This window comes from Gastrolobium bilobum, unplaced genomic scaffold (genome assembly GCF_033153095.1).
Source record: "Gastrolobium bilobum isolate Gb01-03AN ecotype WA unplaced genomic scaffold, APGP_CSIRO_Gbil_v1 utg5420, whole genome shotgun sequence".
Lineage (NCBI taxonomy): Eukaryota > Viridiplantae > Streptophyta > Magnoliopsida > Fabales > Fabaceae > Gastrolobium > Gastrolobium bilobum.
Genome location: NW_026898652.1, coordinates 97,051 through 109,883, shown reverse-complemented (window position 1 = coordinate 109,883; position 12,833 = coordinate 97,051). Strand labels below are relative to the sequence as shown.

General features: G+C 34.8%; 3 protein-coding genes across 3 annotated transcripts; 2 read left to right on the top strand and 1 right to left on the bottom strand.

The window, feature by feature from the left end:
- Nucleotides 1-669: 669 nt before the first annotated feature.
- On the top strand, nt 670-1,738 carry LOC133318049 (WEB family protein At1g75720). Its single transcript, XM_061519985.1, has one exon. It carries the CDS (start codon nt 774-776, stop codon nt 1,494-1,496), a length of 723 nt encoding a protein of 240 aa, XP_061375969.1. The 5' UTR covers nt 670-773; the 3' UTR covers nt 1,497-1,738.
- Nucleotides 1,739-2,232: 494 nt separating this feature from the next.
- On the top strand, nt 2,233-4,608 carry LOC133318080 (nifU-like protein 2, chloroplastic). Its single transcript, XM_061520025.1, has 4 exons — nt 2,233-2,409; nt 2,503-2,602; nt 2,945-3,255; nt 4,230-4,608. Exons 1-4 carry the CDS (start codon nt 2,326-2,328, stop codon nt 4,416-4,418), a joined length of 684 nt encoding a protein of 227 aa, XP_061376009.1. The 5' UTR covers nt 2,233-2,325; the 3' UTR covers nt 4,419-4,608.
- Nucleotides 4,609-5,277: 669 nt separating this feature from the next.
- LOC133318050 (ribosome biogenesis protein BOP1 homolog) lies at nt 5,278-12,374 on the bottom strand. Its single transcript, XM_061519986.1, has 18 exons — nt 12,237-12,374; nt 11,978-12,112; nt 11,777-11,866; nt 11,533-11,687; nt 10,554-10,671; nt 10,333-10,434; nt 10,052-10,208; nt 9,862-9,970; nt 9,681-9,783; nt 9,421-9,571; nt 9,206-9,338; nt 8,961-9,067; nt 8,625-8,695; nt 8,467-8,527; nt 7,556-7,783; nt 7,368-7,452; nt 6,464-6,642; nt 5,278-5,843 (listed from the first exon to the last, which is right to left on the bottom strand). The coding sequence occupies exons 1-18, from the start codon at nt 12,339-12,341 to the stop codon at nt 5,758-5,760; spliced, it is 2,175 nt and encodes a 724-aa protein (XP_061375970.1). The 5' UTR covers nt 12,342-12,374; the 3' UTR covers nt 5,278-5,757.
- Between the last annotated feature and the right edge of the window lie 459 nt (nt 12,375-12,833).

Here is a 12,833-nt window from a genome sequence, read left to right as displayed (position 1 = left end):
TTATCTCATATCCTCTTCAATAAATGGACCCTTAAATTTATTAAGCTGATCAACGCTAATTTAGGTACATGTTAAAAAAATAATTATGCTCATATAATATCAATTGAAAAGAAAAATAGTAAAAGTAGTTAAGATTTTGATATAACGATATTAGAGAATAATAGAAAAAATAAATAAATGAAATAACATATTGCTTAAAATAAAACCATATGATAAAGGCTGATTAATAAATTTGGGTAATATTTATCTCATTTTACATGAGATAAATAACTCTCCTACACACTCAAAAAGGGGTTGGGTCTCACCACTTTTTTTTCCTCTCTCCTCTTACCTGTGAGTCTCACTTATACTTTTATTTCTACAACATGAGGTAATTTTTTTCCTACAACATAAGAAAAATATATCTCAATAAATTTATAGACTAGGTTTTAAAAAAAAAAAAAAAAAAAAAAAAAAAAATTAAGATGTAAATTTTATTAAGAAAAGATTAGGTGGTCAACTTCATGAATCATTGGTTCATTGGTTTGGCCGTTCGTTGGGTGGTCAACTTCATGCACACCAACACAATCTGATCATTTATGTCTTAGCCTTCAAAAAACAACCTGCGTGTCATGATGTCTGTCTTTCACTCTATCTTATATATGTCTTTCTTCCAATATCAACTTTGAAGTACAAGCAAAGAAAACAAAAATGGACCTAACCCAATATTTCCTCAAATTTCAAATACTATACCTCTCTTTCACATCCCCGCATTCCATTCTCATCCTTCAACAATGGAACCTCAAACCTCCCCTGCCCTTAATTTTAGCTCCACCGTCGACACTTCTCGTCCTTTCAGTTCCGTCAAAGAAGCCGTAGCCATCTTTGGTGAACGTCTTCTTCTTGGAGAAATTTACTCTCCAAAGCCATTCTCAGACACTAGTGCATATTCTCCTATTAAGCGAGAAGCATCATGGAGGTTCTCATCACCATCAACCCCACCAAGTCCCATGAAGCCTAAAGAAGACGAAGGTGTGAATGGCAATGCCCTTTATGAGACACTAAAGAAGCTGGAGTCAGAGCTTGAGAAAACCAAGGTTGAACTGAAGCTGCTGAAGGAAAGAGGGAGTGAAACAGAGGTGGCATTGGCTACGCTCAACGCCGAGCTTCACAAAAACATGTCCAAGTTGGCTCAAGCTGAGGCTGTAGCGGCGGGGAAGGCTGCGGTGGCCACAAAGTCGGTGAGGTTTGAGATTGAGAGAGAAAAAGAAGAAGGCAAAGGGGGAATTATTATAAGAGAAGATGAGAAGAAAAGGGACCATATAAGAAGGATGGAAGACTCTCAAACCTTGGCTAAGATACTGAGTCTTGGAGAAAACGACCACCTTTTCGGAGGGAAAAAAGTGAGGAAGAACATGAAGCATAAACCTATCATCCCTCTTGTGGGGGATTTTTTTTTCAAGAGAAAGAGTTCTTCAACTAATCACCATAATCCTCTTTATGCTTCTCCCTTTTAGTGTATGTGTTTCATTGTTAATTTCTTATTCATGTTTGGGGTTGGACTTAATTAGTTGGGGAGAACAAGTTCAAGAATTTGTATTACTTTGGGGAAGTGTGTCCTTTTTTTCTTTTTCTTTTTGTTTCCTGGGTCTTTGGGATGTGTCGTGCTTGTAAAAATTGAAGTTTGTATCTATCCACATGAAGTTAATGATCAGGCCCTTCAATTCTGCTACCCATTGAAAATTCTGCATATGTAAAAGGGGACCGAAAATATAAGAACATAAACAAAACAAAGGAATCTCTCGCGTTTCAATCAGATTTAAAGGAACACACTAAAGGAATTGGATTATTTCATCAGTAAGTCATTAATTAGGATATCTGTTAAGTTCTTCCTTTTTTAACTTTTTCTCATAAATAAATAAAAAGATTTCAATATTATTATTATTATTATTATTATATCTAAAAAATAATTTTGATAAATAGTCAATTTATCGTACCATAATTACAAAGTAATTGAAAAAAATTAGATTATTAAATCAAAATTGATCATTGGAATATATAAAATATGGAAAGGTAACTTATAATGAAGGATAAAACCAAACAGTTGTTAATCCGTTTAAAATGAAAGTAATCGAGTCCAATCTATTTTAAGTTGCCACGTAAAGTAACAGGCCGAAAAGCTTGGGCTTAAAGAAAAGGCCCAAAACGAAGGAAATGATTCGAATGGCTGGTGGTGGTGTCGTGTTTGGGTGGTGAGAAAGAGAAAGAGAAAGAGAAAAAGAAAGCAAGACCAACGAAACCGTGATTAGCTTTGTTAGGTCATAGAATTTCAGAAACACCACACCGATGCAAGCTGTGGTGCTCAATACACAGTCCTACTGCAGAGGCCTTGAACCTCCTTCATGTTCTCCTTCGTCTACCTTCAAAAAGGTTTCTTTCTTTTTCATTTTTTTCTTGGGGTTTTCGCGTTCTATTGAAATAACCCTTTTCTAATCTAATTTTGCAATTTTTTTGGCTTCGCAGTGTACAAGGTTTTTGGGCAGCCATGTTCCTCTCAGGAGGAGAGGTAACCTGTTCCGTCCTTCTGTTCGGATTCATTTACCGCACTCTACACGTGGGTTTGGTCAGTCACTCTCCATTTTTTCATTTCAACTTTTCTACTTTTTCTCAATTCTTGTTTCAACTGAATTTGAGAGTTTCAAAGCTCAATACTTGGATTCGAATTTTTCACCATTTTAATTTGTACAGAATATGCACATAGTTAACTCACTATTTCGCATTGTCCTAGTATTTTAACATTTATATATATGATTATGATAATCTTTTAATCATTCATGAGGCCTTAGTTTGTCAAAAAAAAAAAAAAAAAAACTATTTTAATTCCGAATTCAGCTTGAAATTTTCTTTCTTTTTGTTTTTTAACAATTGGGACCCGAATGTTATCTTCATTGTTATGCTTGCACAGTTGTAAAGGCCGTTGCTACTCCAAATCCAGCTGTGGAATTGCCATTAACGGCTGAAAACGTGGAAAGCGTACTGGATGAAATTCGACCATACCTCATTGCAGACGGTGGAAATGTGGCTTTGCATGAAATTGATGGCAATGTTGTACGATTGAAGTTACAGGGTGCATGTGGCTCGTGCCCAAGTTCTGTTATGACTATGAAAATGGGCATTGAGCGTCGATTAATGGAAAAGATCCCTGAAATAGTGGCAGTTGAACCAATCGCTGATGGAGAAACTGGTCTTGAGCTAAATGAAGAAAATATAGAGAAGGTTAGTTCTGTGTAACATTATGACTATGTATATGCTTCACTATTTGTTCTGCATGATTCATATTTTGAATAGAATATTCAGGATTTTTTTTGTCTATTGAGTAACCTTACTAGAATAATCTCTTTTCTAATATAGCATTGCAACACACGTTCAGGCTTTGAGACCAATATAACACATAATGAAGGTGGTACTCGAGTCTGAGTGTACTTAATTGAACAAAGAATCAAACATAGAGTGTGAAAAAGATAGTTATTCAAGTTTCTTTGGATTTCTTTGAAACATTATTGCTGATGTACTTCTATGAACCAAAAAAACAAAAATGAATGATAAATACTACTAACTATTATATAATTTTATCATAATTATAGAAGTTGACGGAGATCATTTGTGAAATTCAACCATTTGGGAAATAGATACCCTTTTTTGTTATAATAAAACTTACATTTAAATTTTTTGTTATCCGAGTTTAGATCCCTGGGCTGTTACTCATATTCGTAAACTGTTTAATTGAAGGGACGGGATTTGAGATTGAGTACTAGCTGTTAATATGGGGTTTAGACCTCAATATCAAGCCCTGCATTTCAGTAAAAGAAAGATGCATTGTCCCTTTATATTGTTTAACTTTGAATGTTGCTCTTCATATTGTTGTATGTATAGGATTATGGTTACTGAGACTGGTCTAAGATCTAAATTAGCTTATTTTTCTTTTCATTGGTATACTGAAATTGTAGTGTATCTGCCCGTATCTGACATTCTTATATAATATGGCAAGAAATGGGACAAAAATGGACTTTATTCTGTCTTTATTAATCATTATGTCAAGGTTAATATCATTCTCAGCTGGTTTAATTACTGTCGCCATTGAGAATACCAGGACCTGTTCAGTTCTTGTCTTGATGAGTACATATTTGTGTAAAGTTCAGTAATTTTAGTATGAAATGTTCGCAGACTTTAATATTTAGTGACTGCTTCAGGTTCTAGAGGAAATAAGGCCGTACCTGGTTGGGGCTGCTGATGGATCTCTTGAATTGGTTGCCATTGATGAGCCAATAGCAAAGGTTCGAATCACAGGTCCAGCTGCTGGTGTCATGACTGTACGTGTTGCTGTTACACAAAAATTGCGAGAAAAAATACCCGCCATTGCAGCAGTTCAGCTTCTATGAAATTTTGGTTCAAAACAAGAATAGAACTATCATGGCATTCTTGTAATTTTTCGTGAACAACACTAATAGAAATAAAGTGTTACATGTGATGTATAGTATATATGTAGCCACAGGATGAAATTTTCTTTTCTTGGGTAAATTCCATATATAAATGCTTTTACACAGTGAAAGAAGGCTTCTCAAGCTACTCTTTATTTCATTGTTATGTCTGTAGCTCGGTAATGTCGTGATAATTTTGATATGGCTGCCTGCTTTACATTGACCAGATTTAAGGAAATTCGTAAATATATACTGAGATCATGAACATAATGTCACATATCAACACGCATCATGAATACCTTGATAAAGGTACTCTAGATTCTGGACTGCCTAATTTTTTTTAGAAATGAAAGAATTTTAATGTATCTGAGCAATTATTTGGTTTTTTTATCTATCTTTTCTTTTAAACAGTCAAGTGGCTGGAAACATATATAGATTAGATGAAAGAGAGATTTTTTCTTTTAATATTACCTTGCAAGTTTTGTTTTTCTCCTTTTACGTCACCTTGTTTCAATTTACGTAAACGAGTGTGTTTTAACAGTTGCGCTCAATTCCCTGCATAATACACTCGAGCAGAATCATTGGTTCAAATACAGTCGAGCAAGAATATAAACTCTAACTGGGAAGAGATTCCTTTTCTGCCAACGATTGTATCTTAATCGTAAAGCTTATCAGGCTATCATTCTATGAGAAGAGTAAGAAAAAAGTACGTTAAAATATCTGAGCTGTAGTCAAGTGGCACTACAACTCTATGAGATTACTTGAAAACGAAATGATTGCATGTTTTAGACAACTATCCAGGTCCCATGTTCGAATCAAGAGTTTTTTGTTTTTTTTCTTTGGACGGGAGAACGGGGAAGCTTCAGTACAAAGTCAAAACTGCAAAATGCTTTACATAGAGTCAATTTTAGTACAACAAACAGTAATGTCACATTCAATCTCACAAAAATAAGGCATTCATTAGATGCCCTAAAATAATTGGCCCCTAATAGGCATACATAAATTGCATCAAAATTACACTTCCATTTCAATCGCATCGAAGTTTTTAAAATATAAATCCCAGCAAAGATAAATGAGAAACGAGGAATACAAATTTTCACACTGTATTATATATCGAGCGATTTCCCACAAGCATTTCAGAAAACTAGAGCCATAAACACGCTCACCAGGTGCCTTCATTCGGGCCAGCAGCGCTTTCTATTTAATGGAGGAACAAATTTGGTAATGAAGTTACGAGCTTCCCTACTGTATGTTATCCGCCTATCACATCCATGTGTTTAGTAGAATATCCATATTTATCTTAATGACAGTAAAGTTTAATCAGTTTATCGGCACCAGACGTAAATAACCAGGGTTGTCTCGGGTGAAATTTACAGTCCAATATTCCTGCAATGCAGACAACTTCCAAGTAAGATTAAGAAAGATCTTTTTCAAATGTTAGCATATAGCTAATTATTTTCAAATACTTTGTCAAGTAAGAAGGACAAGATGCATAATGTAACAGAAAAATGAAGAGGACAATACATCAAACATAAATACTCAAGGTTGGTTGATCAAACCTTTGATAATTATTTCAACAATTACACCTAGAAAGACCATATATCTTACAAGCTGAACTCAACTTAGCCTCGAAAGCTGATTCAATTACTTGGCAAGATTGGACTATTTAATCAAACTCTATGTATATCTCTTTTTTGTGGTATTTTTACACATAGTCCAATCATCTGCAGGATTTTTTTCATCTTTCTTTACTTTGGCTATCCCAATGAATCAATCATCTATACAGCAATTTATAAGGACAGAAATAAATGTACACGAAAGCAGCAAGTAGCATTATATCTATCCTGAGGACAAGGCTACGCCAATAATAACAAATCCTACTGATATTGTAGTTAAAATACCTAACTGATTTTTTTTTCTAACGTTGACTTGAAACAAGATTTGCACAAAACTGAATCTCAACTTAACACTCAAAACATAACAAACTCATAAACAGCAGGTCTCACCTCTGCCATTTGAATGGGTATGGCCTCGTAGAATTTCCAAAGGAACAATAAGAGGGTTTTGATTGAGATCAGAATAAACCATTCCGTGAAAAATATATGCAGAGCAATCATCTGAGCATGAAGCAAACAAGGGGTATGAACGATGAAAGACCACATTGTTGATATCTTTTGGGTGACACCTGCATTGTTACCAAATTATTAACTACAGTCTGTATCATGGCAATAAAAAAATACATAAAGTGAGGTTTCTTATCCAAAATGTTGCAATCAAATAACTAATAGGTCATTCAGGCATTGAAGACGTTCACCAAGAATCTACAAACAAAACACGGTAACCCTTTCTGTTCTCTACTAGTTGTTAGTTTAGCCTTTTCAAATAACATTTGTTCTTCCCCAGACACGAGTCTTGCTAATGCTAAAGCACTGGTTACGGTGTCATAAATCCAAAATTCAATCAATAATTGACTGAAAAAGTAAGCAGACAGCACTATTTTCAACATAAACTAAATGCAAAGAAACCAATATAGAAGTCAAACTTCCATTTTTAATATATAAAAAATTATTACCAGAATGTAATATCAACAGTTAACACAAAAGTTAACGCATTCATCATAGTTTACTAACCAGCACATACATGCCCACACAAAAATTGGTAATCGACAGAAATAATAAACTCAAGTTCTACAGTGCATAAAGAATTTCTCACAGGTCCCTCTTTCAAGCAATTTCCTATTGTTTCAGCCTTAACGCAAATTATTTCCTCCTTGCATTCAAAAAACCTTGTAGCACACACAAACTGTATGATATAATCTGCATTAGGAAGCAAAGAACCACTCTGGCACAGAGGAGTGCCATGTAATGGGTTTGGTGTTGCTTTCAATTAACTAATACAAAAAAGACTTACTTAAGAATTTTATACGGTTTAGATGAAAGGTCCATGTCAAACCAACACATCTTCCCTTCTTTGCTCCCTACAATCAAATTATCACCTGCATGGAATGCAAACAGACAAACAATTATGATGATTAATATTCTGTATTTATGACAAGAAAACAGAATAATAATATAACTTTTTCATAACAATAACCATACCTCCAGGATGAACTGCAATAGATGAGGCTTCACGGAGCCCAGTATCAAGCTTTTTTATGAACTTGGTCTTCAATAAATCATACACACGAACACTCCTTTTTGTACAAATAAAGAAGATGGAACGGGATGGATGGAAGGTTGTTCTAACAGCCAGTCCATGTAACTTAAATGGAAGTTTTTGTGTAAGCTTCTTGGATAGCTGGTGGATCAGAACTGCTCTTGATTCACGTAAAGAACGAGTCAAGGTAAAAAAAATAAAAATGAGCCAAGCCCTATTTTATTATCAATACTAGGTTTCCGTTCATCCACTTAACACAATAAATCAGCTAAAAACTTGATACTCAAGAACCAGTTAATATAGTTTGTTTTCTATAAGGTCCATGGATCAAGTATCCACACAATCATGAATGGTTGAAGATATGACATGGGATGGGTGGAATGTCATTACAAATAACACCTCTAAGTCTAAACGGTTCTATTTATGCTAATTAGATGGTCAAAAGCCAGCCATGCATCATGCTGTACTGAACAAGATAAGACTACTGACTAGGTATATTGCAATAACATACATGTGCAATGAAAAGCATGTGCACCTTCATGTGCACTATTGTCATTTCAAATTATAAAGAGAAGTCAGATGGACACCCAACAATAAGCTTATGAAAATTTCAAAAGCATAACGATTATAAAAAAAAGGAAAAAATGTGTGTCCTTTTAAAGGACAATAATTTAGGTCCTTTTAAGAGAGAGATAGACGGGACTCACACCTCTTTGTGTCTATCTCTCTCTTAAAAAGACCTAAGTTTGTGTCCTCTAAAAGGACACACACTTTTCCCATAAAAAAATTGCACAAACAATCATCATCACTTTAAAATATGTTTTTGCAATTTTACAGCATTCGAAAAGGATATCTGCTGGCATTACTGTCGAGAAGTAGTCACCTTTCCGGTGCCATTCAACTGCAGTAACAGTCTGCATGATCACATCCACTAATGTTTAATACAATTATACTCAAGAACTTCAATCAATAAGCAAACCAAAATGAAAATGAAGACAAGTATGGAAATACCTTTAAATGCCTTAACCTTATACCCGCATGTTTATCATCTTTAAGCCAGCTTACACTAGGTACTTTGGTGCCTGTAAACACAAGTGTGGTCAGAAAAAAAAAAAAGAACAACCAGAATGGGACATCAGAAATCATGAGCATTTCTGCAAATATCAAGTCAATATCATCCCACAGTGACTAGTTAGCTTTAAATTCTGAGCTGACCTTTTTTTTCTTTAATCAGAAGTTTAGTTAGGGTACATAGGTCAATTTGAGAGTTGGGACCCCTTGGATGGAGTTTTCTTTTGAATACATGTTTATACTAAAACCAAAGAAATAAGTCACAACAACACTAACCAGAGTCATCTGATGCTATTGATGAGTCAATCCAGAGAAGCTCCTTAATCCTTTTCTGTTCTTCTTCATCCCCCAAACAAGTGTTCAATAGAAGTACATCTTGTCCCCTAAAAGGATGATTTTCCATTGATTTATTTTTACAATCAAGCCATATGTAGATTAAAGAGGAAAATTCTAAGATATTCATAAATAAATAAAAAATAAACATGAACTTTTACACTTATAGACAATGAAACCAGACTTACAGAGAAACAGCCAGAATATGAATATCAGGCAGAGGATTCCAAGCAACACAATTAACAGCTTCACCAACCTCCCACCGCCTAAGACATCTGCCAGTTTCAACCTCCCAGATACGAACAGTTCCGTCACTTGAACCTTTGCAGACAACAAAAAGTGAGGAGATCCACCTCCATCCCTTCTTAATTGAAGCCAAAATATATATTATCAACATCCATACCTGAAGCCATCCACTGTCCTGAAGCTTCAACAGAAATTGATGTAACTGCATCTTCATGGCCTTTATATTCGATATAACAAGTTGTGGGATAAGGCTTAAGCTCCTTTCGACTAGGAAGCTTTGGCTTTAAAGATTCAGGATCAATATTAAGCTAGAACACAGAAAGAAAGAAAAAATTAAATGAATTGTGCCTATTTGAAAAAATAAAAATAAAAACAAAAAATCAGTTAATTAGTTCTTCAATATGGTATTTGACTCACACGTTTTTTCCGAACTCGAGGGCACAAGTACAAATCCAAACAGCGTTCAAAACAGTCCTTCATAGCATTATCATATGCAGGGATGCTTCTCATAGAAGTAAAGCTGACCAAATTGATATTTATTAGTTCAACAGTAGAAAGAGGGGAGGAAGCAAAAATGCTTACTGTGAAAGCACAGTACCTCTTTGGAATAAACTTAGGTCGGTCTTCCTCATACATCAATTGATAAGCATTAATCTCTTCTTGGGTTGGAATGTACTCTAAAGGAGGATTATATGACTCCTCATGGCCTAAGAAGAACCATGAAATTATTAACACTGAAGATTTATTGGTAAAATTTTTAACTCCAACATTTATGTCACATTTAATACCAGGGAATTTCTGCTTTGGTGCAGGAATGTAAGCCAAATGATTTGCTTTTTCTGCTGAACCAGAATCATCCCCCCACAAGAGATATGGACCATCTTCCTCCTTTGGCTTGTCAAAAGTTATTAATCCCTTGCGAATTGCTCTAACATACTGCACAACCTGTAGAATCATGGAAGTATACAAATGATAAGAGAAACAAATTTGCTTTCTGTATCTAACCAGAACCATCTCCACACTAGTTGACTCATTTCACATTATGTGCCAACATTGAATAAAGGAATACCTTTTTAGCTTCCCACTTCGAAGGAATAAACCTTCTTTTTGGTTCAGGTGCATTAGACAATGGATGCTTGGCATCATCCCATTTAAACCAGTCTACGTAATTCTGTACATTAGAAAGGAGAGATGAAATTAAGGAACAAAATTATGCATACTGATTGTGTTTAAAACCTTAGCCAAGAGCCTAAAGAAAAAGATAAAAACAGATTGAAAGTAACTACACACTGGATATGGGTCAAAGTCAGGATGTGGTGCCCGATTCTTGAGCAGTCTACGGACAATTTTGATTTCATCTTTTGTCAGCTCCACTTCCTCATCATTGTACTCATCATAGATCTTCCGCCTTAAATGTTTAAGAATGCAGACAAATCAAATATGTTTTCTGTATAGGAGATAACATCAATAAAACTAGCAAGATTTTCCCCACAGAAGTATATGTAACAACAGAAAGAAAAGGAAACCATTGTGAAATAACATCACAACAGGAATCATGCAAAAACAAACTAAGTAGATCTATCTTTGTAACCCAACCAAAAAATATTGCCTTGACTATCTATCCAGAGAAAGAAAAATGAAACATTTAGAAAATTAAATACAGAAAAAATTGTCTGTTCATAAATTTTAAGTTGTGAATTTTTTATTAAAAATATTGTTAGATTGAACTTTCTATAACAACAAAGAGAAGCAAAGCCTTTTACCACTTGCTGGGGTTTGCTACATGAATCAAACAGCATCATGTGTTCTATCCAAAATCACGTATTCAGCATTTCAGAGAGGCCATTTAATTCTAGATCCTTTTTAATAGTTTCACTAAGAGTCTTTCTTGGTCTACCTCTGCCGCTACACCTCTACCTCTAATTATTGAACTATCCTCCACCTGATCAACTCTTCTAACTGGAGCCTCTATTGATCTTCTTTTCACACATTCAAACCAACTTAGGACTCCACCAACTTTTCCATTATTGGTCTTTGATAGACATATTAATTATATTGAAAAATATCCAGCTTAACTTTTTATATATTATAAGGCATTTTTATCGTAACATACCAAATCGAAGTATTCAAAGAATATATTGTACATATCGCTGTGCGTGTACTGTGCTGGTGGATGGCAAGTTGCGTCATAAACATTAGGAGAAGAAAAGAATGCGATAATGAAAATCAAAATGAAGAAAATAAGTTGACGTAGAAATATGAAACTAACCAATTCTTAGAATCATCAACATTTGCAAGAAAGTAACCCAATTTGTCTTGCTTTTCTTTTTTCTTAATCTTCTTGCCTTTGAGGTCGTATCCAATATGGGGTTCATCCTCATACCACTTCAAGGGGACATCTCCAATGGTATTTCGGGGAGCCACCTATGAAAAGGAAAAACAAAGTACGCAATCTCATCTTCATACATAGTATGGAAGCTGAATCAAGTATAACAGAAGGAGATGATGACCACCTCATCCTCAGAGGAATCACTCTCAACTCCTTCCTGATGGAGGTCAGAGATGTCACTTCCACCATGTTCATCGTCTGCGTTGACAACGTCCTGCCATGATTACTTTTGAGCATATCAATTATGGCCGAGTTAAGAGAAGAAGCATTTCAACACCAAAGACCTAAGTAAAATGCTAGGTTATTAAGAACAATATCGATGTACCTCATCCTGAGATGATCCAGATTCTGCAGGTTCAAAATCACCGGAGCTATCGTCGCCAGATGAACCATCTTCTGACTCGGATTCGGATTGAGAATCCAGTGTGTCAGAAGAGTTATCGTCATCTGCAGAAGAGTCCTGCAACCAGAAGAGACAAGTGTGTGTCTAGCATTATAATAGCTAAAATTATACATACTCTTCATGAATTGAAGACAATGAATGAAGAAACTGCGAAACTCATAATACCCTGAGGACAGAATACCTCGTAACTAGAGTCGGAATCGGACACCGATGATGAATGATCCTTCTCAGATGGAAATACGGCTCCCTCGTCGTCGTTTTGCTTCATCTCTGTCTTCTCCTTCATCGGTTAGAGAATTAGGGTTTACGAATACTGTGATGTGAAGAGTGTGGAGGGAAAGGGTTTTGCAGTTGCAAAACTAATTCAGCCGCAAATACTTTGGGCTCCATTCATCAGGCCCAATACATACTTCTTTTTTATTTTAGTTTTTGCTATAAATGTATTTTTTATTCTAAGTACCAATGTAATGTGTTTAAATATTAATATTAGCTACTTACCAAAAAAGTATATTGATATTGGCTGTAATAGGTTGGGTTTGGTAGAGTTTTTTTAACCGGTCAAATTTATATAAAAAAAAATTGAGTCTCACCTATTAGAAAAATAACTAACATAGTATTGTTTTATTGTTTAAAATTATAGAATAAATATTTAATTTTATTCTATTTAAAATAAATAATATGATGTAAGTCTTTATCATATTATTTATCTATTTGTCTTAGTTATAGGTGAACTAATAAAAGATATTCAAGAGGAAGTGTTATGGTATATGCTTTACGC